This window comes from Hyla sarda, chromosome 5, assembly GCF_029499605.1.
Source record: "Hyla sarda isolate aHylSar1 chromosome 5, aHylSar1.hap1, whole genome shotgun sequence".
Classification (NCBI taxonomy): Eukaryota; Metazoa; Chordata; class Amphibia; order Anura; family Hylidae; genus Hyla; species Hyla sarda.
Genome location: NC_079193.1, coordinates 140,333,417 through 140,358,212, shown reverse-complemented (window position 1 = coordinate 140,358,212; position 24,796 = coordinate 140,333,417). Strand labels below are relative to the sequence as shown.

The window sequence follows — 24,796 nt, the reverse complement described above, 5'->3', positions numbered from 1 at the left end:
GAGTTGATCAGCCCGTGTTGACCAGCGACAGCCCCAAAACATCACTGCTCTAGAGGAGATTTACAAGGAGGAATGGGCCAAAGTACCAGCTACAGTGTGTGAAAAACTTGTGAACATTTGACCTCTGTCATTGCCAACAAAGGGTATATAACAAATTATTGAGATGAACTTTTGTTATTGACAAAATACTTATTTTCCACCATAATTTGCAAATAAATTCTTTAAAAATCAAACTGTGATTTTATGGATTTTTTTTCCTCATTATGTCTCTCACGGTTCGGGTATACCTATGATGAAAATTACAGGACTCTCTCATCTTTTTAAGTGGGACAACATGCACAATTAATGGCTGACTAAATAGTTTCTTGCCCCACTGTATGTTTATTTATTTATTTATTTTGTTTTTACAAGGGGAATGGTTAGAATTTTTGTTTTATATATATATATATATATATATATATATATATATATATATATATATACATTTATTTTTTATTTATTTACTGCAAGTAGTAAGACATTTAATGACATGACATGGATAAGGCATTTAATGACATATATATAATATACTAGCTTTTGCCCGCGGCTTTGATCACGTTAAATTTGGGGTAACATTTGGGGTCACAGCAGGAACAATTAATAGCTTTAAAACAGGATTAGATACATTCCTGGAACAAAATAACATTAATGCTTGTGAAGAAATATAAAATCCCATCCCTTCCCCAATATCGCGCCACACCCCTACCCCTTAATTCCCTGGTTGAACTTGATGGACATATGTCTTTTTTCGACCGTACTAACTATGTAACTAACATAGATCTACTTTTTACGATCCTATAGTAATGAGGCCACTCTGGGTAAAGTCTACGGGCATCCAAACAACCCCAATTCTTTCAGCTTTGATCGCCGTGTCTAAGGAGTTAATGCCAGACATCTGCCGGAACGGCGATGTCCGGCTTTAGCCACGGATCCTGGCTGCTGATAGCATCCAGGACCCTGCGGGTATAATGCGAGCTCAGCTCCTGAGCTCGCTTCATAACCCTCCCGTGCCACAACGCCAGGCATTCTGCGGCAAGGGGTTAGTTCATGCAAACTTTGATCCCTCGTTTCACTCCTTCAGGGGTGGAATTTTAGAAAATGTTAAAACACGTGTTTGTTTATCTCTAATTATTAGCCTAAAAACAAAGTTTCATGCTTCTAGCTTCAAAAATGACAGACTTCCATACAAATTTTCAACCCCTATTTCACCCCCTTAAGGGTTGAATTTCGAAAAATAATTTCTTAATCCTCGTGTATGTCTTAAAAACAACACCTGTGCAACAATTCAGCTTTCTAGGTCCAAGAGTTTAGGCTGGGCATTGATGAGTCAGTGAGTCAGGCCTTCTCTTTTTATATATATAGAAACATATTTATTTATATTTATATATATATATATATATATATATATATATATATATACTACATGGCTGCTAAAACAATGGAATAGTAGGCTCATTACAAAAATTCTATAAAGTCGCATAACAATGAACATGCAATTTATGTGCAAATTTTGTCATCCATGGGGATTTTATTTACCTAAATGATAAATTTGCATGCAACAGTCACATGATGCAGCACAATCGCACACAATTTCATTATTTCGTAATTTTCTATGGAGATGAATGGAGATTGGGCCAATGAATTCTGTCATCAATAACTAGATGCTATATTTCAATCATTTGCAATAATCCAGTCTTGACAACAATCTTGTGTTGAGTTGCTTGTAGTGCGATGACTGTGGAATATAATCCTCAAGAATAAACTAAACCATTTGGCATCAGCCAACATCTACCTGCCACCTCAGCTACTTTTAGACAGCTTTTTCTTGCTGCTAACATTCTTCGAATCCTGCAGTATGTAGGATGACACGCCATTGTCTAAGAGGTTAATATTTCTTTGCAGTTTTTGTATTGAGAATACAGTGTCTGTGATATAAACAGCCAGGTAGACGTATAGCACCAGCATTTATACTGCCAGCTTCGGCAGCTTCACAGTTGCTGGGTCCTAAAGCAAGGCTGTGAAGAGAGCTTCATTGCAGAACAATGATGTTGGCTGCCAGTGCCTACAGAACTGAATAAACAACAAATAAGCAACATCTGCTCCAGCATATGTGTTTGGTGAAAAAAATCACAAAATAAAAGAATTTGTAAATGCCAAAAGCAACACTAAACTGCCAGTGCAACTGTAGAGTGAATTTTTAATTGCACATGCATGCGGGCAGACTGAGGGTATTAGTCTCACATATGTCTTGTTGCTGCCAACCTGGGAGTATGGTTGAATTTAATTAAATAAGGATTATCCCTTCTCCCCAACCCAATTACTTATTTATCACAATGGTACAAATGACTGATAATAATGTGGTCATTCATCGTATGGCGAGCAAGAAGACACCCCGCTTCTACCGCTTATCTCCCAGCATTGAGGTATCTTTATAATGAAGTTTTGTTTTCCACTATTCCTCTAGCTCCCAAGAAAACCCTATCATCATATCGCCTGGTATAAAGAATCAGCCAGGAGCAGCGTGATGGCATCACATAAAAAAGACACAAAGCAGTCTGAAACCTGACATTCATAGGGAGCAAAGGAAATTAACCATTGAGAGCAAAAAATCCAGCCAACTTGTTCGTGTGAGAGCGTATTCTACAGGGAGAGATGAATTGAGCTGCTTCTCAATATAGATTTACTATAGTGCTGTGCGGCTCCAGGTCAGGTTGGCTGGTATTACATTGTAATAAATGTTTTTATCCACATGTATTAATTGTATTTATAAGGACCCAGAAGACAATGTGAAAGGTCCCCTGACCAACCAGACACCTAAACAGGGATGAATGTGGGAACTGGAATCATTTCAGTCATGTTTCTGCTTGGGATAAGGTTTTCACTTATGTTTAGTCATTTTATGGATTATTGGCAGATTTGCCCATAGAGACACTCTTAGGTTCTATTTACACAACCTCAAATTAAAGCCCGTAGACTTCTATGGGATTCCGCACTCCCGTTCACACTTCTGAATTTCCGCTTGCTGCAGTTTACAAAAGCTGAATCCGAAGTGTATTACCAGGCGCAGCCACTACAAAATATACAGAGGAGCTGTGTCTAGTAAGGAAGAGGCCATAGCCCAACTGCAGTAGTCCCTTCAGGTATGTGAACAGTGGGGATACTGGGAGCTGGGTCCCCACTGATCAGATATTGATGGCCTATCCTTGAATTTAAGTCCCAGAAAACCTTCTAATATTTCAAAACAAATACCATATTTTTCGCCCTATAGGACGCTCCGGCATATAAGGCGCACCCTATTTTAAATGAGCAAAGTCTAGAATACAATGTAAAGTATAGGTCACTGTGATCTTCAACCAGTGGACCTCCAGATGTTTCAAAAGTACAGCTCCCAGCATGCCCGGACAGCCGTTGGCTGTCCGGGCATGCCAGGAGTCGTAGTTTTGCAAAATCTGGAGGTCCGCAGGTTGAAGACCACTGGATAGGAGGTAATACTCACGTGTCCCCACCGCTCCGGACCCGTCACTGCTACCCTGGATGTCGCCCTCCATCGCTGGAGGGGTGTCCCCATCGCACCGGAACATCTCTGCTGCCCGGGATCCTCGCTCTCCGTCGCCGCTCTCTGTCACCATCACGTCGCTACGCACGCCGCTACGCACGCCGCTATGCACGCCGCTACGCACACCACTACGCACGACGCTACGCACACCGCTCCTATTGGATGACGGGGCGGCGTGCGCGACGACATGATGCTGACGAAGGAGAGCGCCGGCCATGCAGGGGATCCCGGCATGGAGCAGACACCGAGGAGGCAGGTAAGGTCCCTCCCGGTGCAGCCGGGTTAGTGTCACTTTCGCTTCAGAGGTGGCGGTCAGCTTTGATCACCACGTCTGAAGGGGTAATACAGGGCATCACCACGATCGGTGATGTCCTGTATTAACCGCCGGTCCCGGCCGTTGATGGCCGCAGGGACCGCCACGATAGGTGTGTATTCACCGTATAAGACACACCAACTTTTCCATGACTAATATTAACTTACTGTGCACCGATATCTTCGTTTTTCCTTATATGCTAATTGAGTGCTAACTGGCATAGGTGGAGTTAACTGGCGCTCTGATGTCGCCACCGCCGGCCGCAGCGCTGCCCAGCTCATCAATATTCCTCCCCTCCCTCGACCTCTCCCTCTTTATTATTGATGATCTGGGCGGCGCTACGGCCGGCGGCAGTGACGTCAGAGTGCCAGTTAATGCCACCTGTGCCAGTTAGCACTCAATTAGCATTTAGGGAAAAACGGGCGGATCCGAGCACAGTGAGCAACAAACTGATCAGCGTCCCCCGCACAGTACCAGTACCGCTGGTTTTCCTTTAAACCCTTTTAAAGTCCCCTTAAAAATACAGTGCAATACCAATTGTGCATTAATGCAGTGTGTTGTGCTTTTTTGGTATTATAATACATCCTAATATAGAGGGTCTGAGGGTATACAGTAGGCCCTTGACTGCAATGATAACCCCTTGATTCCTCATGATTGTTGTGGGGAGAGGGGGAGGCAATTCACTGACATCTGGATTATTTTCTATATTGGTCATTGAATATTGTCCTTACATACATCTACCACACATGTGGTCACTACAGGATTAAACCACTGATAGGTAGTAACAGGAAAAAACAAGTGCAAGCCATGAAGGGCCCAATGTGCAACTTACATGATTTAAAGGATCTACTGCTAATGTCTTACATTCCTATCGTACATTTGCTTTCAGATGTTAAAACATCAGACATTTTAGCAGGAGTTTTTGCGCTGCCTAGCGACAACTTGTTAGTGGGGCTTAGCAAAAGTGGGTGGGGCCTCATACCTGCTGGATTTACTAAAACGCATGCCTGCACATAAGAATAAATTAAATCTGCAACCTATGCTATCTCTGATCTGACATAGATTTTATATCAGGGGCATGTGCCTCTTGATGAATCCAATGTGATCCTAGACTTTAGGCCATTAAAATGTACTTATGTGTTTTGTTTTTTAACATGTAAAAAGTTTGTTTTCACAATTCCACTGCTATATGTTGTTTTTGCTGTGTTCTTTGTTATTTGTAAGTCATCATCTATATTTGAGCAGTTGACACTTCACATCCACTATTTAAGCTTTTCTTTCAGACATTTCCTGCTCTATTATCACCTCAGTCACATTAAAGGTGCCCTAACCGGCTTTTCCGGCTTAATGTAGTCTTCTGTTTACACTTTTAAGCCACATTAGTTCTCATCCACTTTTACTAGATTTCCTGCTCTGGATACTAGGTTAAGTTGTGACCTTAAAATTACGGTACTCTGTGTCCAGGTGAACTGATACATTTCCCTTCAGGTGGCCATACGCCGCCATCAATAGCTGTCAGATGAACTTTTGTTCTTCTGTTTAACCTTATATACTTGGCTAGCTCTCCGAGCATTCATGTATTTTGAATGAGGAGAGGGCAGGCAAGCCAGTACCTTCTCGGCGGTGATTAACCTCCCAGAAAAACTAAAAGGTAAGACTCTGGCATCATTTGTTGAGTGGGAGTTGATAGGCTTCCATACACATTAGACGATCAGCTGGTCCTGCCAAAATTGGTTTGTTTCACGGAGTTCCTTCTAGTGAGCTACACTTAAAATGTAAATAGTATATTTGATGTTAAGGTTAACATTCATGCTGTCTGTGCAGTGGATGGGAGCTGGAGGCAAGCTTTGGTCCCCTAGATGTTTTTATATACAAATATAGAAGGGCATACCCAACTAAACTGCTCCCTGGCAGGTGTTGTACCTTGGTCTACCCAAATAAATAAAATCAAGAAAGACAGGAAAACACATCTGTACTTTTTTGCTAAGGTTCAAAGCTTGATGGTTACACATAAGAAGAATCCGAGGAGCTTGACTATGCAGTTAAACTGTTTACAATACATGGCCAGTGATATGCTAGATGATACCTATTGTGGTGAGTGGTGACTCTTTCCTTTTCTGTCATTAAGGGCTAGTTCACACAAGTAAGGCTGCTTTCACACTATAAAATTTATCCGTTTTAAGATTTGTTCAATGTTCCGCTATAAAAAACCTGAAGATCGGCTGTTAAACGGCCGTTACTAAATCCCATACGGCAGTTAAAAAATCCCATTATAGTCTCTGAGATTTGTACATTATCCGTTTAAACCCGTTATAGCCCGTTATTAATAACAGACGTTATTTTGTGATGGGTGAATGGACGGAAGAAATAGTGCATGCACTATTTCTCCCTTTACTATCTTCCATCATAAAATAACATCTGTTATTAATAACGGGCTATAACGAGTTAAAACGGATAATGTAAAAATCCCAGAGACTATAATGGGATTTTTTAACGGCCGTATGGGATTTTATCAAGGCCGTTTAACAGCCGATCTTCAGTTTTTTTTTATAACAGAACATTGAACGGATCTTTAAAACGGATACATTTTATAGTGTGAAAGCTGCCTTAAACCCATGTGGTTTTTTGATGCAGAAACCACACCAATTACCGCAGACAAAAAGTGTGGTTTTACTTTAAAATATATCTGTCACTTCAAAAACTTTTCACATGTCCTAGAGACATCTCAAATATTTTGATTGGTCGGATGATGTCTAAGTGTTCAGATGCCGACCAATTGTTAGAACAAGTGGGGAGAAAAGCACAGTTGACTGGGACAATGGACTTGAATTGTAAGTTTGTCTTGTTTAGCGTGCACTTCTTCCAGCTATTTCTACCTATTGATCACAGTCTGAACACTCAGATTTTTGACAGGTCTCTAAAGGTCAACACTTTTTGGAACAACAGTGCCCATTTAAAGTGTAACTCTAATGGTTTGCTTTCTTACCTTTGTGCAACCATGAGCGCAATAGTAAATTGTGTAAATTAAATGCTTAAAAAATTCAGGGCATTAAATACCATATTAGAGCAGCTTATCCCCCAATTCCAGCTACTTTTAAAACACGATATGAGTTGGAGCCTCCCACTTGGACCCTGTATCTGTACCAGCGCAATACCCAGAGGCATTACATTTCTTCAGTGCTGGATCTTGCGCTGTTATGTCTCTGGCTGTTATCACATTTTAACTGTTGCTGGAACCTTGGAAAACTGCTGCTCCAATAAGGTATTTATTGCCTAAACTAATATAAAAACTTTACAGTTCTGCTTAGACAACACTATTGTTTCCACATAGAAGAAGACGTGTCACTTTTTCCTAGTGCTTCCACATTAAGCTCAAATTGAAATCCCCAATAGGAGCTTTAAAGGGGTTCTCCAGGAATAGAAAAGCAGAGCTATTTTCTTTCAAAAACCACTCATCGTCTGTCTCCAGGTTGGGAATGGTTCTGTAGCTCAGTTCCATTGAAGTGAATGGAGCCAAGCTGTAATACCACACCACACCTGGAGACAGACAGGGAGCTGTTTTTTTTAAAGAACTTAGCTCAGTTTTTCTCATCATGAATAAATAAACTATGCCACACACCCTGACTACAGCAGGCCAAACTAGTTTGAGAAAATAGACTTTACCTGCACATGATACAGCCCTAGGGGAAAACGACATCACAGTTTAACTGTATAGCACCCATCACCACTGGGGCACTTGGGATATGAGTTTTGCCACATAGAACACCTGCATATACTTTTTGTGGGTTTTATTGTAGTCACTTCTATCATGCTTCCCAGGATATATGGGTAAGTCCTGGGAAGGGGGAAAGAAGCTACGGAGTGGGATTGTGATGTCATCCCGCTTTGTACCGTGGAGGGTCCCTACCTGCCTCTGTGCCATCCGATCTTCTCTGTATTGTTCTAGCCTGCTTTAGAAAGCTAGAGCAACAGAGCACAGATAACACTGATCAATGATGTGTAATAGCATTGATCAGTGTAAGAAAATAAAAATTCCATGTTATAGTCCCCTATGGGGACTAAAAAATGAAACATAAAAGATAAAGAAGAAAGTAATAAATGTGTATAACCCCTCCCCCTAATAAATGTTAAGGCTTGCATTGAGGAGGCAGGGCGTGACATCACAAGTTGGCGGATTTGTGATGTCAAGATACTCCGGCCCCGTGTTCATGAGTCTTCAGACCCTTCCCAAACTGGCTGACATGTAGTGGTCTCACAATTTTCAAAATACTGGTTCCTACTGTACAGCATGTGTTCAAGCTGCTGCAAAAAAACAGAACATGCAACTCAGATGCTGAGCAGTTGTCCGCATGTAGCCACAATGCAGCAACCAATGGCTGAACAGTTTTGCCAGCAAAATAATCAGACCATTGACTGCTGCATCTCAGCCACCCTATAAGGCTAAAGGAATTTAGTGATTATCACCGGTGGACCGCCTCACATTTCAAGTTCTGCAACAGCTGAAGGAAGAATAGATAGGTAGGTAGATAGATAGATCGATAGATAGCACAGGAATCCGGAGAAGCAGCACAACCAAAGTGCATAGATGTAGGTGCCTGCAATTAAACAGCCTTGGTCCAGGGCTCTTCAAATACAAAGGAAAAATAAATTGCAGTACTCAAAATAAGGAGTTAAAGTGAAAAAGGATAAACATTTATTCCATTAAAAATGGGCGACCGAAAGGTTGCATTTTGGATAGAATAATTTTTTTTATCATTTTTCACTTTTTAACTCCTTATCTTGAGCACTGCAAAAAAATTTTTTCTTTGTAGACAGATAGATAGATATCCAATAGGTAGGAAAGCAGCACTTCCAAGAAGCAAAAAGATGTAGTAGAGCTTGAGAATGGCTAGATGAGCTAGCCGAAATGTTGCTACTGACACTCACGTTTTTTGGAATACATTTTTGAATTCTTCTGGAAACAGTGTGCTGTGGATATATTGCTTTTCTAGATAGGTAGATAGATAGTGGTAATACTTTGTAGACCTTGGCTTTCTGTTCATTCATGGTTAAGTGGTCCAGGAATATAGGGGGAGATTTATCAAAACCTGTGTAGAGGAAAAGTTGCTGAGTGGCCCATAGCAACCAATCAGATCGCTTCTTTCATTTTTTTAAAAAGGCCTCTGAAAAATGAAAGAAGTGATTTGATTGGTTGCTATGGACAACTCAGCAACGTTTCCTCTACACAAGGTTTGATAAATCTCCCCCATAAAGTGATCCCTCAAGTTACAATATTAATTGGTTCCAGAACGACCATTGTATGTTGAGACCATTGTATGCTGAGACCATAACGTTGTGGAAACTTGGTCATTGGTTCTGAAGCCCCAAAATGTCATCCAAAAATAGGAAAAAGTAAGGATTAAACAAAAAGAAGTAAATAACTAAAAGAAATAAAGCAAGTTCTTACATATAAAAGTAAGATAGAGCTGTTGGGAACTTTAAGTCACTGTCTATGTAGAGGACAGGAGCTTCGTCAGGGTCCTGTACAGTACACACAGTGGGGGAGATTTATTAAAACCTGTGCAGAGAAAATGTTGTCCAGATTTCTTCTTTCATTTTTCACAGGCCTTTTAACCCCTTAAGGACGCAGGGTTTTTCCGTTTTTGCATCTTCATTTTTTCCTCATCACGTTCTAAAAATCATAACGCTTTCAATTTTGCACATAAAATTCCATATGATGGCTTATTTTTTGTACCACCAATTTTAGTTTGCAGTGACATTAGTCATTTTACCAAATAATCCACGGCGAAACAGAAAAAAAATTCATTGTGCGACAAAATGTAAGAAAAAAATGCCATTTTGTAACTTTTGGGGCTTCCGTTACTACACAGGACATTTTTCTGTAAAAATGACACCTTATCTTTATTCTGTTGGTCCATACGATTAAAATGATACCCTACTTATATAGGTTTGATTTTGTTGTACTTCTGAAAAAAAAATCATAACTGCATGCAGGAAAATGTATACGTTAAAAATTCTCATCTTCTGACCCCTTTTTTATTTTTCCGCGCATGGGCCGTTATGAGGGCTACATTTTTTGTGCCATAATCTGAAGTTCTTAACGGTGCCATCTTTGCATTGATCAGCCTTTTTTTTATCGCTTTTTATTAATTCTTTCATGATATAAAAGGTGACCAAAAATAAGCTATTTTGGACTTTGGAATTTTTTTGCGTGTACGCTATTGACCGTGGGGTTTAGGTAACAATATATTTTTATAATTCAGACATTGCCACACGCGGCGATTCCACATATGTTTATTTTTATTTAAACAGTTTTTTTAATGCAAAAAGGGGGTGATTCAAACTTTTATTAGGGAAGGGGTTAAATGACCTTTATTAACTTTTTTTTTTTTTTTTGCTTTTTATTTGCAATGTTATAGCTCCCATAGGGGGCTATAACACTGCGCACACTGATCTTTTACACTGATCCCTGCAAAGCCATAGCTTTGCATGGATCAGTGTTATAGGCGGTCGATTGCTCAAGCCTGAATCTCAGGCTTGGAGGAATCAATCGCCGATCGGACGCGATGGAGCAAGGTAAGGGGACCTCCGCTCGCGTGCTAGCTGATCGGGACATGGCGATTTTATTGCGATAGTCCCGATCAGCGATACTGAGCTGCCGGGAAGCTTTCACTTTCATTTTAGACGTGGTGATCAACTTTGATCGCCGCGTCTAAAGGGTTAATACTGCGCGCACAACGATCGGTGCCGCACGCTATTAGCCCAGGGTCCCGGCTATCATTAGGCACCGGGACCAACCTGGTATGATGCAGGGTCACGGCGTGACCCCGTTTTAAACATCTGGATCGGGCGTAGTGCGTACAGGTACGCCCTACATCCTTAAGAGGTTAAAAAATTTAAGAAGCACGCTGATTGGTTGCTTTGGGCAACTCAGCAACTTTTCATTTGGACAGGTTTTGATAAATCTCCCCCAGTGTCCCAAAAAATGGAGCTGTTATCCAAAGGAGCAGCTAACCCTGGCACAGATAAAGAGTAGTAAAGAACATGTCGTACTTCCCTGTACTGTCGTAAATCGCTACCAGGCAGACAGTCAGGGCATTCACTTCAGTTGCCCATTCTGATTGGTAATTTCTTCCAGCCATTGACCCATTTCACAGATCTGGACTGTCCAGAGAATTGTTTGTTGTTTCAAGTTACAATGGTCCAAAAAATATTGTAACCTGAGGCCATTGTAAGTTGAGGGACCATTTTATATATCAGGCAGCACATACATACAGTCATGGCCGTAAATGCTGGCACCCCTGAAATTTTTCAAGAAAATTAAGTATTTCTCACAGAAAAGGATTGCAGTAACACGTTTTGCTGTACACATGTTTATTCCCTTTGTGTGTATTGGAACAAAACCAAAAAAGTGAGGGAAAAAAGCTAATTGGACATAATGTCACACCAAACTCCAAAAATGGGTTGGGCAAAATTATTGGCACCCTTTCAAAATTGTGGAAAAATAAGATAGTTTCAAGCATGTGATGCTCCTTTAAAGGGGTATTCCAAGCAAAAACTTTTTTTTTTTTATATATCAACTGGCTCCAGAAAGTTAAACAGATTTGTAAATTACTTCTATTAAAAATCTTAATCCTTCCAATAGTTATTAGCTTCTGAAGTTTTCTGTCTAACTGCTCAATGATGATGTCACGTCCCGGGAGCTGTGCATGATGGGAGAATATCCCCATAGGAGCTGGACAGCTCCCGGGACGTGAGTCATCAGAGAGCAGTTAGACAAAACAGCAACTCAACTTCAGAAGCTAATAACTATTGGAAGGATTAAGATTTTTTAATAGAAGTAATTTACAAATCTGTTTAACTTTCCGGAGCCAGTTGATATTTAAAAAAAAAGTTTTGGCCTGGAATACCCCTTTAATCTCACCTGGGGGCAAGTAACAGGTATGAGCAATATAAAAATCACACCTGAAAGCAGATAAAAAGGAGAGAAGTTCACTTAGTCTTTGCAGTGTGTGTCTGTGTATGCCACACTGAGCATGGAGAACAGAAAGAGGAGAAGAGAACTGTCTTAGGACATGATAAGCAAAATTGTGGAAAAATATCAACAATCTCAAGGTTACAAGTCCATCTCCAGAGATCTAGACCCAGGAGGACCCCACTGCTGACACAGAGACATAAAAAAGCAATACTACATTTTGCCAAAATGAACTTGAGTAAGCCAAAATCCTTCTAAGAAAATGTCTTGTGGACAGATGAGACCAAGATAGAGCTTTTTGGTAAAGCACATCATTCTACTGTTTACTGAAAACGGAATGAGGCCTACAAAGAAAAGAACACAGTACCTACAGTGAAATATGGTGGAGGTTCAATGATGTTTTGGGGTTGTTTTGCTGCCTCTGGCACTGGGTGCCTTGAATGTGTGCAAGGCATCAATAAAAATCTGAGGATTACCAAGAGATTTTGTGTCACACTGTACAGCCCAGTGTCAGAAACCTGGGTTTGCGTCCGAGATCTTGGGTCTTCCAGCAGGACAATGACCCCAAACATACATCAAAAAGCATCCAGAAATGGATGGCAACAAAGCACTGGAGAGTTCTGAAGTGGCCAGCAATGAGTCCAGATCTAAATCCCATTGAACATCTCTGGAGAGATCTTAAAATTGCTGTTGGGAAAAGACGCCCTTCCAATAAGAGAGACCTGGAGCAGTTTGCAAAGGAAGAGTTGTCCAACATTCCGGCTTAGAGGTGTAAGAAGCTTATTGATGGTTATAGGAAGCAACTGATTTCAGTTATTTTTTTCCAAAGGGTGGGCAACAAAATATTAAGTTATGGGTGCCAATAATTTTGTCCAGCCCATTTTTGGAGATTGGTGTGACATTATGTCCAATTTTTTGGTTTAGTTTCAATATACAAAAAGGGAATAAACATGTGTATAGCAAAACATGTGTTACTGCAATACTTTTCTTTGGGAAATAATTCATTTTCTTGAAAAATTCCAGGGGTGCCAACATTTAAGGCCATGACTGTATTGTTTTTTTTTTTTTGTTTGTTTGCTTTTTTTGTACCATGCTATCATATCAAGCATGAGGTTATGGGAAGTTACACAAGACCCATTATAGACTAGAAGACATATTGTACTGACCTGATATGCTGTCTTGCTTCATCGTCCTAGGACAATCTTCTTCAAAACTCAGCACCTAAAATGCACAGAAATGGTTTAAATTAATACTATTTTTAATTCTGCGTTTGAATATTTTTATATCTCTGAAAATGTAAAAACATCAGATTCAAATGATTCTATTACATCTATTACATTACATCCATCTGGAGTTCCCTCCCCCCCCCCCTAAGTATGGTCATTGTGAGGGATAAAAAAAATAAACCGGCCGTTACAAAATCCCTGATGGCCGCGACTAAATCGCATTGCAGCCTATGGGGTTTTGTAACTGCCCGTTTTCACCCATATATGCCCGTAATTCCTTACGGATGTTATATACTCCCGTCACTGTATAACGTCCCTAATGAATTAAAGGCATATACGGGTGCAAACGGGCAGTTACAAATCCCCATAGGCTGCAATGCGATTTAGTCACGGCCGTCAGGGATTTTGTAACGGCCGGTTTTCCCCGATATAGTGACGGAACTTCTGACGGAAGTTCCTAAACGGAACAATAATATAGTGTGAAAGGAGCCTGAGACTGATGTTGGACACAGGTGCAATGATCATGGCACTTTAACCCCTTAAGGACGCAGGACGTAAATGTACGTCCTGGTGCGGTGGTACTTAACGCACCAGGACGTACATTTACGTCCTGTGCATAACCGCGGGCATCGGAGTGATGCCCGTGTCATGCGCGGCTGATCCCGGCTGCTGATCGCAGCCAGGGACCCGGCGGCAATGGCCGACGCCCGCAATCTCGCGGGCGTCCGCCATTAACCCCTCAGGTGACGGGATCAATACAGATTCCGGCATCTGCGGCAGTGCGCGATTTCAATGAATGATCGGATCGCCCGCAGCGCTGCTGCGGGGATCCGATCATTCAGAACGCCGCACGGAGGTCCCCTCACCTTCCTTCTTCCGGCTCCCGGCGTCTCCTGCTCTGGTCTGAGATCGAGCAGACCAGAGCAGAAGATGACTGATAATACTGATCTGTTCTATGTCCTATACATAGAACAGATCAGTATTAGCAATCATGGTATTGCTATGAATAGTCCCCTATGGGGACTATTCAAGTGTAAAAAAAATGTAAAAAAATGTAAAAGTAAAAAAAAAAGTGAAAAATCCCCTTCCCAATAAAAAAGTCAAACGTCCGTTTTTTCCTATTTTACCCCCAAAAAGCGTAAAAAATACATTTTATAGACATATTTGGTATCACTGCGTGCGTAAATGTCCAAACTATTAAAATAAAATGTTAATGATCCCGTAAGGTGAACGACGTGAATGAGAAAAAAAAAAGTCCAAAATTGCCACCTTTTTAATACATTTTATTAAAAAAAATTATAAAAAAATTTATTAAAAGTATTTTATATGCAAATGTTGTATAAAAAAAAGTACAGATCACAGCGCAAAAAATGAGCCCTCATACCGCCGCTTATACGGAAAAATATAAAAGTTAGAGGTCATCAAAATAAAGGGATTATAAACGTACTAATTTGGTTAAAAAGTTTGTGATTTTTTTAAGCACAACAATAATAGAAAAGTATGTAATAATGGGTATCATTTTAATCGTATTGACCCTCAGAATAAAGAACACATGTCATTTTTACCATAAATTGTACTGCATGAAAACGAAACCTTCCAAAATTAGCAAAATTGCGTTTTACTTTTTAATTTCCCCACAAAAAGTGTTTTTTGGTTGTGCCATACATTTTATTATATAATGAGTTATGTCATTACAAAGGTCAACTGGTCGCGCAAAAAAACAAGCCCTCATACTAGTCTGTGGATGAAAATATAAAAGAGTTATGATTTTTAGAAGGCGAGGAGGAAAAAATGAAAACGTAAAAATTAAATTTTTATTTAATTGAGTCCTTAAGGGGTTAAGGAGTTTGGAACATTTTGCCCAGAAGGTCAACTCCAGCCCAGAGTTTACAGCTCAAAGGAGTATAATTTAGCCAGAGAAGAAGACAGCTAGACAAGGGCCCCTCTGTTAACACCTATTTTTTTTCAAGGGATCTATGGAGAAGTTTTTGGCTCAATATATCACAGAAGTTCTTAAGCATACACTGCAAGCATAAAGAGTGACTAAAAAATAAAGTATTTGCACCCAGTAAGCCAAGCTGAGCAGCAATGTGATGCATTGTCTGCAGCATTGGGATGTGTAGTAGGGTGGTGGGGGCCACAGGATAGGGGAGAAGTTTCTGATCGAGGGGGGTTCAACCTCTGAGACCCGCACCATTGGAGACGAGCTTCAGTAACAGCTCACTCACCAGGCTGAGTCAGAACCCCATCTCACTTGGCGATTGGCTGAGAAGACCATCACAGATGCTCATCTCTGATAGTGAGGGCTGAAGGGCACTGAGGATGGGTGATCAGAAACTGTGATCAGAAATCTTCTAATAGGTTTCTAGTTCTTGATATTCCATAGAGTACAAAAGGTTTGTGGCTATGGCATGTTAACCTGTTAAGGACCAAGGGCGTACCTGTACATCCTGAGTCCGCTCCCTTTCTATAACGCAGGACCACGGCATGGCGCCACGTCATAGCGGGTCGGGCCCAGCCTCTAACAATGGCCAGGACCCATGGCTAATAGTGTGCGGCACTGATTGCGGTGCAGAGCAACAATAACCCTTTAGAAGCGGTGTTCAAAGTTGATCGCTGTGTCTAAAGTGAAACTAAACTACCCCTGACTAGCTCAGTGGGCTGTTTGGGACCGCCGTGGTGAAATTGCATCCCAAACAGCTGTAGGGCACCAGGAGGGTCTGCCCCTGGTGTCCGATCGACGAATGAATGCTAAGTGCCTGAGATCCAGGCATGGGCAGTCAAACGGCAGAATCATTGATCTATGTTATCCTATGGGATAACAAAGATAAATGTAAAAGATCAGTGTGTGCAGTGTTATGGCCTCCTAAAATGTTAATAAAGATCATTTAACCCCTTACCTAATAAAATTTTGAATCACCCCCCTTTTCCCCATTTAAAAAAAAACTGTGTAAATAAAAATAAACATATGTGGTATTGCCACGTGCAGAAATGTCTGAATTATAAAAATATATTGTTAAACAAACCGCACGGTCAATGGCGTACGCGCCAAAAAATTCCAAAATTCCAAAAGAGCTTATTTTTGGTCACTTTTTATATCGTGTAAAATGAAAAAATGAATAAAAAGAGATCAAAAAGTCTGATCACTACAAAAATAGTACTGCTAAAAACTTCAAATCACGGTGCAAAAAATGAGCCCTGATACCGTCCCGTATGTGGAAAAATAAGTTATAGGGGTCAGAAGATGACAATTTTAAACGTATAAATTTTCCTGCATGTAGTTATGATTTTTTCCAGAAGTACGACAAAATTAAACAATCAAAGTAGGGTATCATTTTAATCGTATGGACCAACAGAATAAATATAAGGTGTAATTTTTACCAAAAAATTTACTGTGTAGAAACGTAAGCCCCCAATATTTACAATATGGTGTTTTTTCCTCAATTTTGTCGCACAATGATTTTTTTTTCCATTTCGTTGTAGATTTGCAAAATGACTGATGTCATTACAAAGCAGAATTGGTGGTGCAAAAAATAAGCCCTAATATGGATTTTTAGGGCCAAAATTGAAAGAGTTAATGTTTTTTAAAGGTATGGAGGAAAAATGAAAGTACAAAAACAGAAAAATCCCGGGTCCTTAAAGGGGTACGCCGGTGCTTAGACATCTTATCCCCTATCCAAAGGATAGGGGATAAGATGCCTGATCGCGGGAGTCCCGCTGCTGGGGACCCCCGTGTTCTTGCACGCGGCACCCCGTTTGTAATCAGTCCCCGGCGTGATAGCTGTCACGCCCCCTCCCGTAGGCTTGCATTGAGGGGCGGAGGAGTGATGTCACACGGGGGCGGAGGCCGCCCTGTGGTCGCCGGTAATCAGACCCGGAGCGAACACGTTCCGGGGACTGATTACAAACGGGGTGCCGCGTGCAAGATCACGGGGGTCCCCAGCGGCGGGACTCCCGCGATCAGGCATCTTATCCCCTATCCTTTGGATAGGGGATAATATGTCTAAGCACCGGAGTACCCCTTTTTAAGGGTTAAGCAGGGAGAAAACCTGCTGCTCAGGAGTGAATTATAGTTTAAATAAATCTGCATGTCCTATGATAAATTCGCACATGGGGCAGACTCAGAAATATAGTAGCAAATTTGGCACAGGGGGAGCTTTGCCCATTTTACGCCATGCCACTCCCTCTGCCAGTCTACTTTGCTAATTTTTTTGCAAACACATTGTTAACTCAATATGCAACATTTTACCGAGTGTGCACTTGGAGCAGCCTTCATAAATCCGGACCATGATGTATAGACACATGGTATACATGCTGAGGTTCTAATTTAGCAATACTAACTATGGCGTCTGGTTTGAGTTTACTAGTCAGGGTGGCCAGAATAAATTTTCACTTTATTTCCTCTTTAAATTTTTCCCAGATTGTCTAACTTGAGTCATTGATATTTCTTTGTTTAGTCAGTGAAGATGTAATTCAATGTATGATACCTGTGGTGAAGTAAAACAAATATTACATCATGGGGATGAGTGTTAATAGTTAACCTTGTGTATGTCACATGGTATCATTCTATTATTCTTTACGTATTACCTTTTCTAAGAAGCTTTCTTACATAAACATCCTTGTTGTCTCCTCTTATGTACACCTCAGGCAGATGTACTGTATATCCAAGGCCAAATTGCCTACAGTGTAAGGGAAAGTCTACACTGTGATATACTGTAGACTAGATGTAGTAAATAAGTTAATAGACTAGAAGAGAAGCTGTGGGGATTTTTACCTTCGAACAGCTGGCCTGGGGAATTATATTTAAATTGGCACTGTCATTTAAACTAATTTTTGCTATTGAACTCCTTATGGTAAATAAAAAAAATCTTTCTAATATACTTTGTTTAAAAAAAAAAGAAGTTTTCTATGTTTTATGTGTGTTTAAAAAAAAATCTGCCGCTAGGTGTCTCCCTACTTGTCCAGAGCACATTTCCCCCCATCTCTTGCACAGACTTTGGACTCTTGCTGGCCTGGCAGGAGTCTAAAATCAGGAAATGCAGTCTGGAGTGTTGAGGAGTGGGTGTGTGCAGCCTTATCCTATCATAGCTCATCTCACACTGAACTGCTCTGGACTGTGTGTAGCAGAGTGAGGGAGGAAGTTCATCTGTATGGCTTCAGATGATGTCACGCCTGTTGGGTAGTAGCCCTTTCCAGTCTGTGAATCTGACTGAGACTGAGCAGAAAATACAGAGCAAGGTAGAAAACTAATAATAAATAATGTCAGGGGGTGGTTTATCATGATGGGGGAAGTTAACTGGGAGGATTATAAAATTAAGCAAGATCATGACAGGTACTTTTCAAATTTTAAAGGAAATGTATTATCAGAAAATGATCTACTGTTTGAAGGGAATCTGTCTTCAGCATTACCTGCACTAAAATATTGGTATAGGTTTGTAGTGCAGGTGACACTGATGACTGGCATTTACTGTATGGCATCTGTGGCATCCTGTGGAATCCATTGTGCTTGGTTTTTGTTATATGCTAATTAGCAGGCATAGCGCACATGGGGTGCTTTAAAACCCCAAGTGCACTTTGAGGTCTAGCCTCCTTCATCCAGCCCACCTTATTCAAATTCTTTTATTTTGTTATTGTAATGTCCCAGTACAGGTACATGGTCCTATAATACCTTTAGGCCTTATCAGGTTGAGTCCCTCAGTGACCTGGGGGCTCCCCTGCAGGGGCTCCCCCTGTTGTCTCTCTGTTGGTTGTATATGTTGTGTAAGTCACTTTAATGCTTAGACAGGATCCCTATGTCTAGATAGTATCAAGGATTTGTGGAAGGTCTCATACACCTGTGATTAAGCCTGTCACATGTTATGTTATGGAGTCACATGTACTCCCAGAGAGCACCAGCTTAAACCTATGACCCACAGCTTGACCAATGGGCTTTAGTCCAGCCCCCCACTATATAAAGGGGTGGCCATTTGCAGTTTGCTTTCTTGTACCATCTCTCTTTTCCTCAGACTCTTCTGAGAGTAACATCTAAGTCTTTGCTGAAGATGCTACCAGAGATCTCAGGACAAGTTTTCAGCGTCTGGAAGGCCACAAAGCTGAAGTCTATCCAGTAAGTCTCAAGTGTATGTCTGCTGTCACTACAAATAGTCAAGTCCTACACATAGTCAAGTCCTGCACATAGTCAAGTCAAGTCTAATTACAAGTCAAAGTCAAGTTTATTACAAGTATTGGTCCAGCGTGCTGCGAGGTTCTCTGGGTCCTGGCCACCTCTTTGGGAAATCTGGCCTTAGCTGTGAAGATAATTACACCTGTCTTCTATTCAGTAAAGCCTCTGTTTGACCCAAACTGGTTGTGGACTCGCTACTAGCCCGTGGGATAACGGAGAATCCGGGAGTGTGGTGTTCCAGAACCCGAAAACCACTCTGGCGTCACAAACAGATAGAGGTTAATTCCATCCGACCCCCGGGGTTAATAACATCAGATCCCACCACTCTCACCGCAACACCCGTGGTCCCGCCATTCACCCGGTGGTCCACCACTTTATATTATAAAATAATCCTGAAATCTTTCAGTTTTCAGTCCAGCCACTAAGCTTAACAATAAGCTGACACTTGCTGGTCTGTACAGATCATATGCAAGCCATCTTCTCCTTATAATCACAAATAGGATTACAATTAAAGGTGACACCAGTAGAAATTAAATTAAGAAATCACAATAGATGATGGTCAGAGATCAGCCTCTCACCATCCCTGCACAATGACCTCTGCACAGGTCACAGAGCATGCCTAGAATTCTCACTCATACAAGTCAATGGAGTCCCTCCAGCTTATTGTTTCCTATGTCCATGGGGCTGCTGTCATGATAACAGAAGCTCAGGCACTGTGGCTGTCCCCACAATATAATGTACAAATTTAAATAAAATTTTAATAAAAAGAATATGCTTTGGCATTTACACCAATATTAACACTTAATTAGGGAAATCCAATTTACACATTTCACTCTGTGACCTTACTCAACCATTCTTTACTAGATTTAAAGGTCTCTATAGAGTGAACATCTCATTGCTACAGGTCATCACTTTACAGTCCTCCCAACTGTCCTAGATCCAGTGGCGCAGTCCCCGCTATAAGGCACTGTCCTGCTGTCCCAGGAATCCTGCAACATGTCCTGGGAATCCAGAGTATTTGCCCCAGATACCGGAGTGAGAGCCAACTTTTTACTTCCTCCACATCTTCAGTAGAATGCGGGTTAAGTATAGAGCCTAAGATGGTTGTCCAAGAGATTCTGAGATAATACGTGACTAGAAAAAGAAAGTTGACTATATTTTATCAATGAAATTAATATTAAGATAATCTATCACCTCTTATCCATTATCATTCTTTATGTTTTTGGATTATGTTGTGTGTTTCATTTATTTATTTTAGTTTGTTCATTTAGCTTGTACTTTCCATCTGTAGTTTTCACTCTTTTAAACCCAAGGTGTCAGCAAGTGCTTGCAGCTATGTGCTTATATAGCCAAGTAAAATGAGATGACCTAGTGGCTTTATATTTGCATTACTTGCAGCTGACAAACTCGCTCAGCTTAAACAAATGACAAACATCTAGTGCACAGTTCAGCCAAATTCTGGTGCCTTGTAGTCTCATTAATTTTCTGCATTATTTGTCTAATTCACCTTATATGTCAAAGCTAGCAAAGGGATTCTCAAATCTTTTTTTTACAGTAGATAAAGATAAAAAATACACAGAAGCTTCTACATCAGTTGTGCAAGAAGCAATTAATTCAGCCTGGAGCTTTGTTCAGCCATAAAACTAGAGAATCAATGTAAACACTTCTTACTGCCGTTTACCATTAAAGTTCTCTGTTTAAAACATCTTATCCCCTTTCCAAAGGATAGGGGATAGGGGATAAGATGTTAAATCGCGGGGGTCCCACCACGGTGGTTTCCAGGCTAACAACTTCCACGTTCGGGATGTCATGCCCCCTCGATTCATGTTTATGGGAGGGGGTGTGATGGCTGTTACATAGCCATCACGTCTCCTCCCATAGACATGAATGGAGAGAGCGTGGTGGCCCGTATCGCCAGTCATCGGGCATGAAGCAGAGTTAACTCTGTGCACCGAATGACAGGGGAGCCATGCCAGATATTGCAAGGGTCCCCAGCGGCGGGACCCCCACAATCTAACATCTTATCCCCTATGCTTTGGATAGGGGATAAGATGTTTCCAGCAGAGTACCCAGGGTTCAAGTCCTGCAGGAACTCATGGGAACAGAGTTCCTGCACAGCAGGAACGCAGTTCCCATTAGCAGGAGTCCTGCAGAACAAGCCCTTAAAGGGGTACTCCGCCCCTAGACATCTTATCCTGGGGGTCCCGCCACTAGGGACACCAGCGATCTTGGCTGCGGCACCCCAGACAACTGGTGCACGAAGTGAACTTCGCTCCGTGGTGAATGACTGGCAAAGGGGGGCAGAGGCTTGTGACGTCACAGCCATGCCCCCTCAATGCAAGTCTATGGGAGTGGGAGTGACGGCCGTCATGCCACCTCCTATAGACTTGAATTGAGGGGCTGTGGCCGTGGCGTCACGTGCCGCCGGCGCTGCCCCCAATGCTCTAAATTAATATCAGGAGCAGCAGGGAGAACGTGGTGGTCCCCAGCAGCGGGACCACCGCAATCAGACATCTTATCCCCTATCCTTTGTTGGAAATGTTGGGTGAGTTCCCACAATTTTTTTTCCCAGGACTTGACCTCTGGGAGTACCCCTTTAAGTACTGATATGTTGGCAGAAGAAATGAATATATGACTGACATCATTACTGTCCTGTATACCTGGCTTCATTCCTAAACAAATCCCCCTTCTTAGAAGTTCATGGCTTTGCCACAAAATTTGCCATAAATGTCTAATGGATTCTCTGCTCATTTATTGAGAAACTGGGTGACTGCAGGGTTTGCTGACACATGTTCACTATGTCCTAGCAGACGCATTCTCCATACACTAATAAAAAGGTGGCTGCATTGAAATGTATTGAGAATGCATGAACCAGGAATTGGTGAGCACGGGTCTGAGTAACCCTGTTCTTTTAACCCCTTAAGGACTCAGGGTTTTTCAGTTTTTTGCACTTTCGTTTTTTCCTCCTTACCTTTTAAAAATCATAACCCTTTAAATTTTCCACCTAAAAATCCATATTATGGCTTATTTTTTGCGTCACCAATTCTACTTTACAGTGTCATTTTACCCAAAAATTCACGACGAAACGAAAAAAAAAATCATTTTGGGACAAAAAAGCTTCCGTTTCTACGCAGTGCATATTTCGGTAAAAATTACACCTTATCATTATTCTGTAGGTCCATACGGTTAGAATGGTATGCTACTTATATAGGTTTGATTTTGTCGTACTTCTGGAAAAAATCATAACTACATGCAGGAAAATGTATATGTTTAAAAATGTCCTATTCTGGCCCCTATAACTGTTTTATTTTTCCACGTAAAGGTAGGTATGAGGACTAATTTTTTGCGCCGTGATCTGAAGTTTTTATTGGTTTGATTTTTGTTTTGATCGGACTTTTTGATCACTTTTTATTCATTTTTTAATGGTATAAAAAGTGACCAAAAATAAGCTTTTTTGGCGTTTGGAATTTTTTTGCGCATACACCATTGACCGTGCAGTTTAATTAATGATATATTTTTATAGTTCGGAAATTTATGCACGCGGTGATACCACATATATATATATATATATATATATATATATATATATATATATATATATATTTTTTTTTTTTTTTTTTTTTTTATTTACACTTTTATTTTTTTTATGGGAAAAGGGGGGTGATTCAAACTTTTATTAGGGAAGGGGTTAAATGACCTTTATTAACACTTTTTTTTTCACTTTTTCTTTTTTTTTGCAGTGTTATAGGTCCCATAGGGACCTATAACTCTGCACACACTGAGCTTTTACACAGATCACAGGCGTGTATTAACACGCCTGTGATCAGTGTTATCGGCGCTTGACTGCTCCTGCCTGGATCTCAGGAACGGAACAGTCATTCGTCGATCGGACACCGAGGAGGCAGGTAAGGGCCCTCCCGGTGTCCTGTAAGCTGTTCGGGACACTGCGATTTCACCGCGGCGTTCCCGAACAGCCCGACTGAGCAGCCGGGATACTTTCACTTTAGAAGCGGTGGCCGCTTCTAAAGGGTTAATACCGCACATTGCCGCGATCGGCGATGTGTGGTATTAGCCACGGGTCCCGGCCATTGATGAGCGCCGGAACCGACGCGATGTGATGTGCGAGCCCGCTTCATATGGCGGGAGCAGGCACAGGACGTAAATATACGTCCTGCGTCATTAAAGGTTTACTAAGTGAGTACCCCAGGGTTTGTTATAATCCCATCTGCACTGAAAATCTGTGGACATTTTTTTAGAATCGTTTCCATAGAATAGGTTGCTAGTATCTGATTCTTCAGGTCCAATTGCTAGGATGGTGGTCCTTTTTTTTATTTTAAATAAACTGGTGCCAGAAAGTTAAACAGATTTGTTAATTACTTCTATTAAAAATTCTTAATCCTTCCAGTACTTATTAGCTGCTGAATTCTACAGAGGAAATTCTTTTCTTTTTGGAGCAATGAGCTCTCTGCTGATATCACGGGCACAGTGCTTCTGCTGACATCTCTGTCCATTTTAAGAACTGTCCAGAGTGGGAGAAAATCCCCATAGCAAACATATGCTGCTCTGGACAGTTCCTAAAATGGACAGAGACGTCAGCAGAGAGCACTGTGCTCGTGATGTCAGCAGAGAGCACTGTGTTCCAAAAATAAAATATTAGCTGCTGAATACTACAGAAGAAATGAAGTACTGGAAGGATTAAGATTTTTAAATGGAAGTAATTTACAAATCTGTTTAACTTTCTGGCACCAGTTTATTTAAAAAATAAAAATAAAAAAAAGGGTACTCCACTGGAAAAATAAAACATTTAATCAACTGGTGGCAGAAAGTTAAACACATTTGTAAATTACTTCTATTAAAAAATCCAAACCCTTCGTTTCTGTTTGACCACAGTGCTCTCTGCTGGCACCTCTGTCCATTTTAGGAACTGTCCAGAGCAGGATAGGTTTTCTATGGGGATTTGCTCCTACTCTGGACAATTCCTAAAATGAACAGAGGCGTCAGAGAGCACTGTGGTCAGGCAGAAAGGAAATTCTAAAAAGAAAATAACTTTCTGTGGATCATAACAGCAGCTGATAAGTACTTGAAGGATTAAGATTTTTTTTTTTTATAGAAGTCATTTACAAATCTGTTTAACTTTCTGGCACCAGTTGATTTAAAGAAAAAAATATGTTTTTCCAGTTGAGTACCCCTTTAACAATACAGAGGGAGACAAACAAACCAACAGATAAATCAATGTCTGCAAACCAAAGTCAAAACCGACAGAACCAGAGAGATGCCGAATCGGAAACAAGGGGTTAAGCCAGGAATACAGAGCCAAAGTCAGGTACCAGAAAGCAGATTACAACACAGAATGTTAGCTTCAGTAATAAACTTCTTCCACTGGCAAAGTCTAGAAGCACACTGCAGGTTTATATAGCCAGCTAAACAGGTGTGGTCACACCAGAATCTGATAGGTGGGCAAGACAGAAGCACAATAGGTTAGGGTGTAACCACAGCAACCTAAAACAGAAAACAAGCAGGAAAT

At 41.0% G+C, this 24,796-nt stretch overlaps 1 protein-coding gene across 3 annotated transcripts in view; it reads right to left on the bottom strand.

The window, feature by feature from the left end:
* The window catches only part of ITPRID1 (ITPR interacting domain containing 1), a 248,932-nt gene that overhangs the window by 31,910 nt on the left and 192,226 nt on the right, over positions 1-24,796 (bottom strand). For all 3 annotated transcript variants that reach the window (XM_056520390.1, XM_056520389.1, XM_056520391.1), the window contains one exon: positions 13,050-13,104. In XM_056520390.1, coding sequence (XP_056376365.1) covers positions 13,050-13,104 — 55 coding nt within the window. The remainder of the gene's footprint in view (positions 1-13,049; positions 13,105-24,796) is intronic.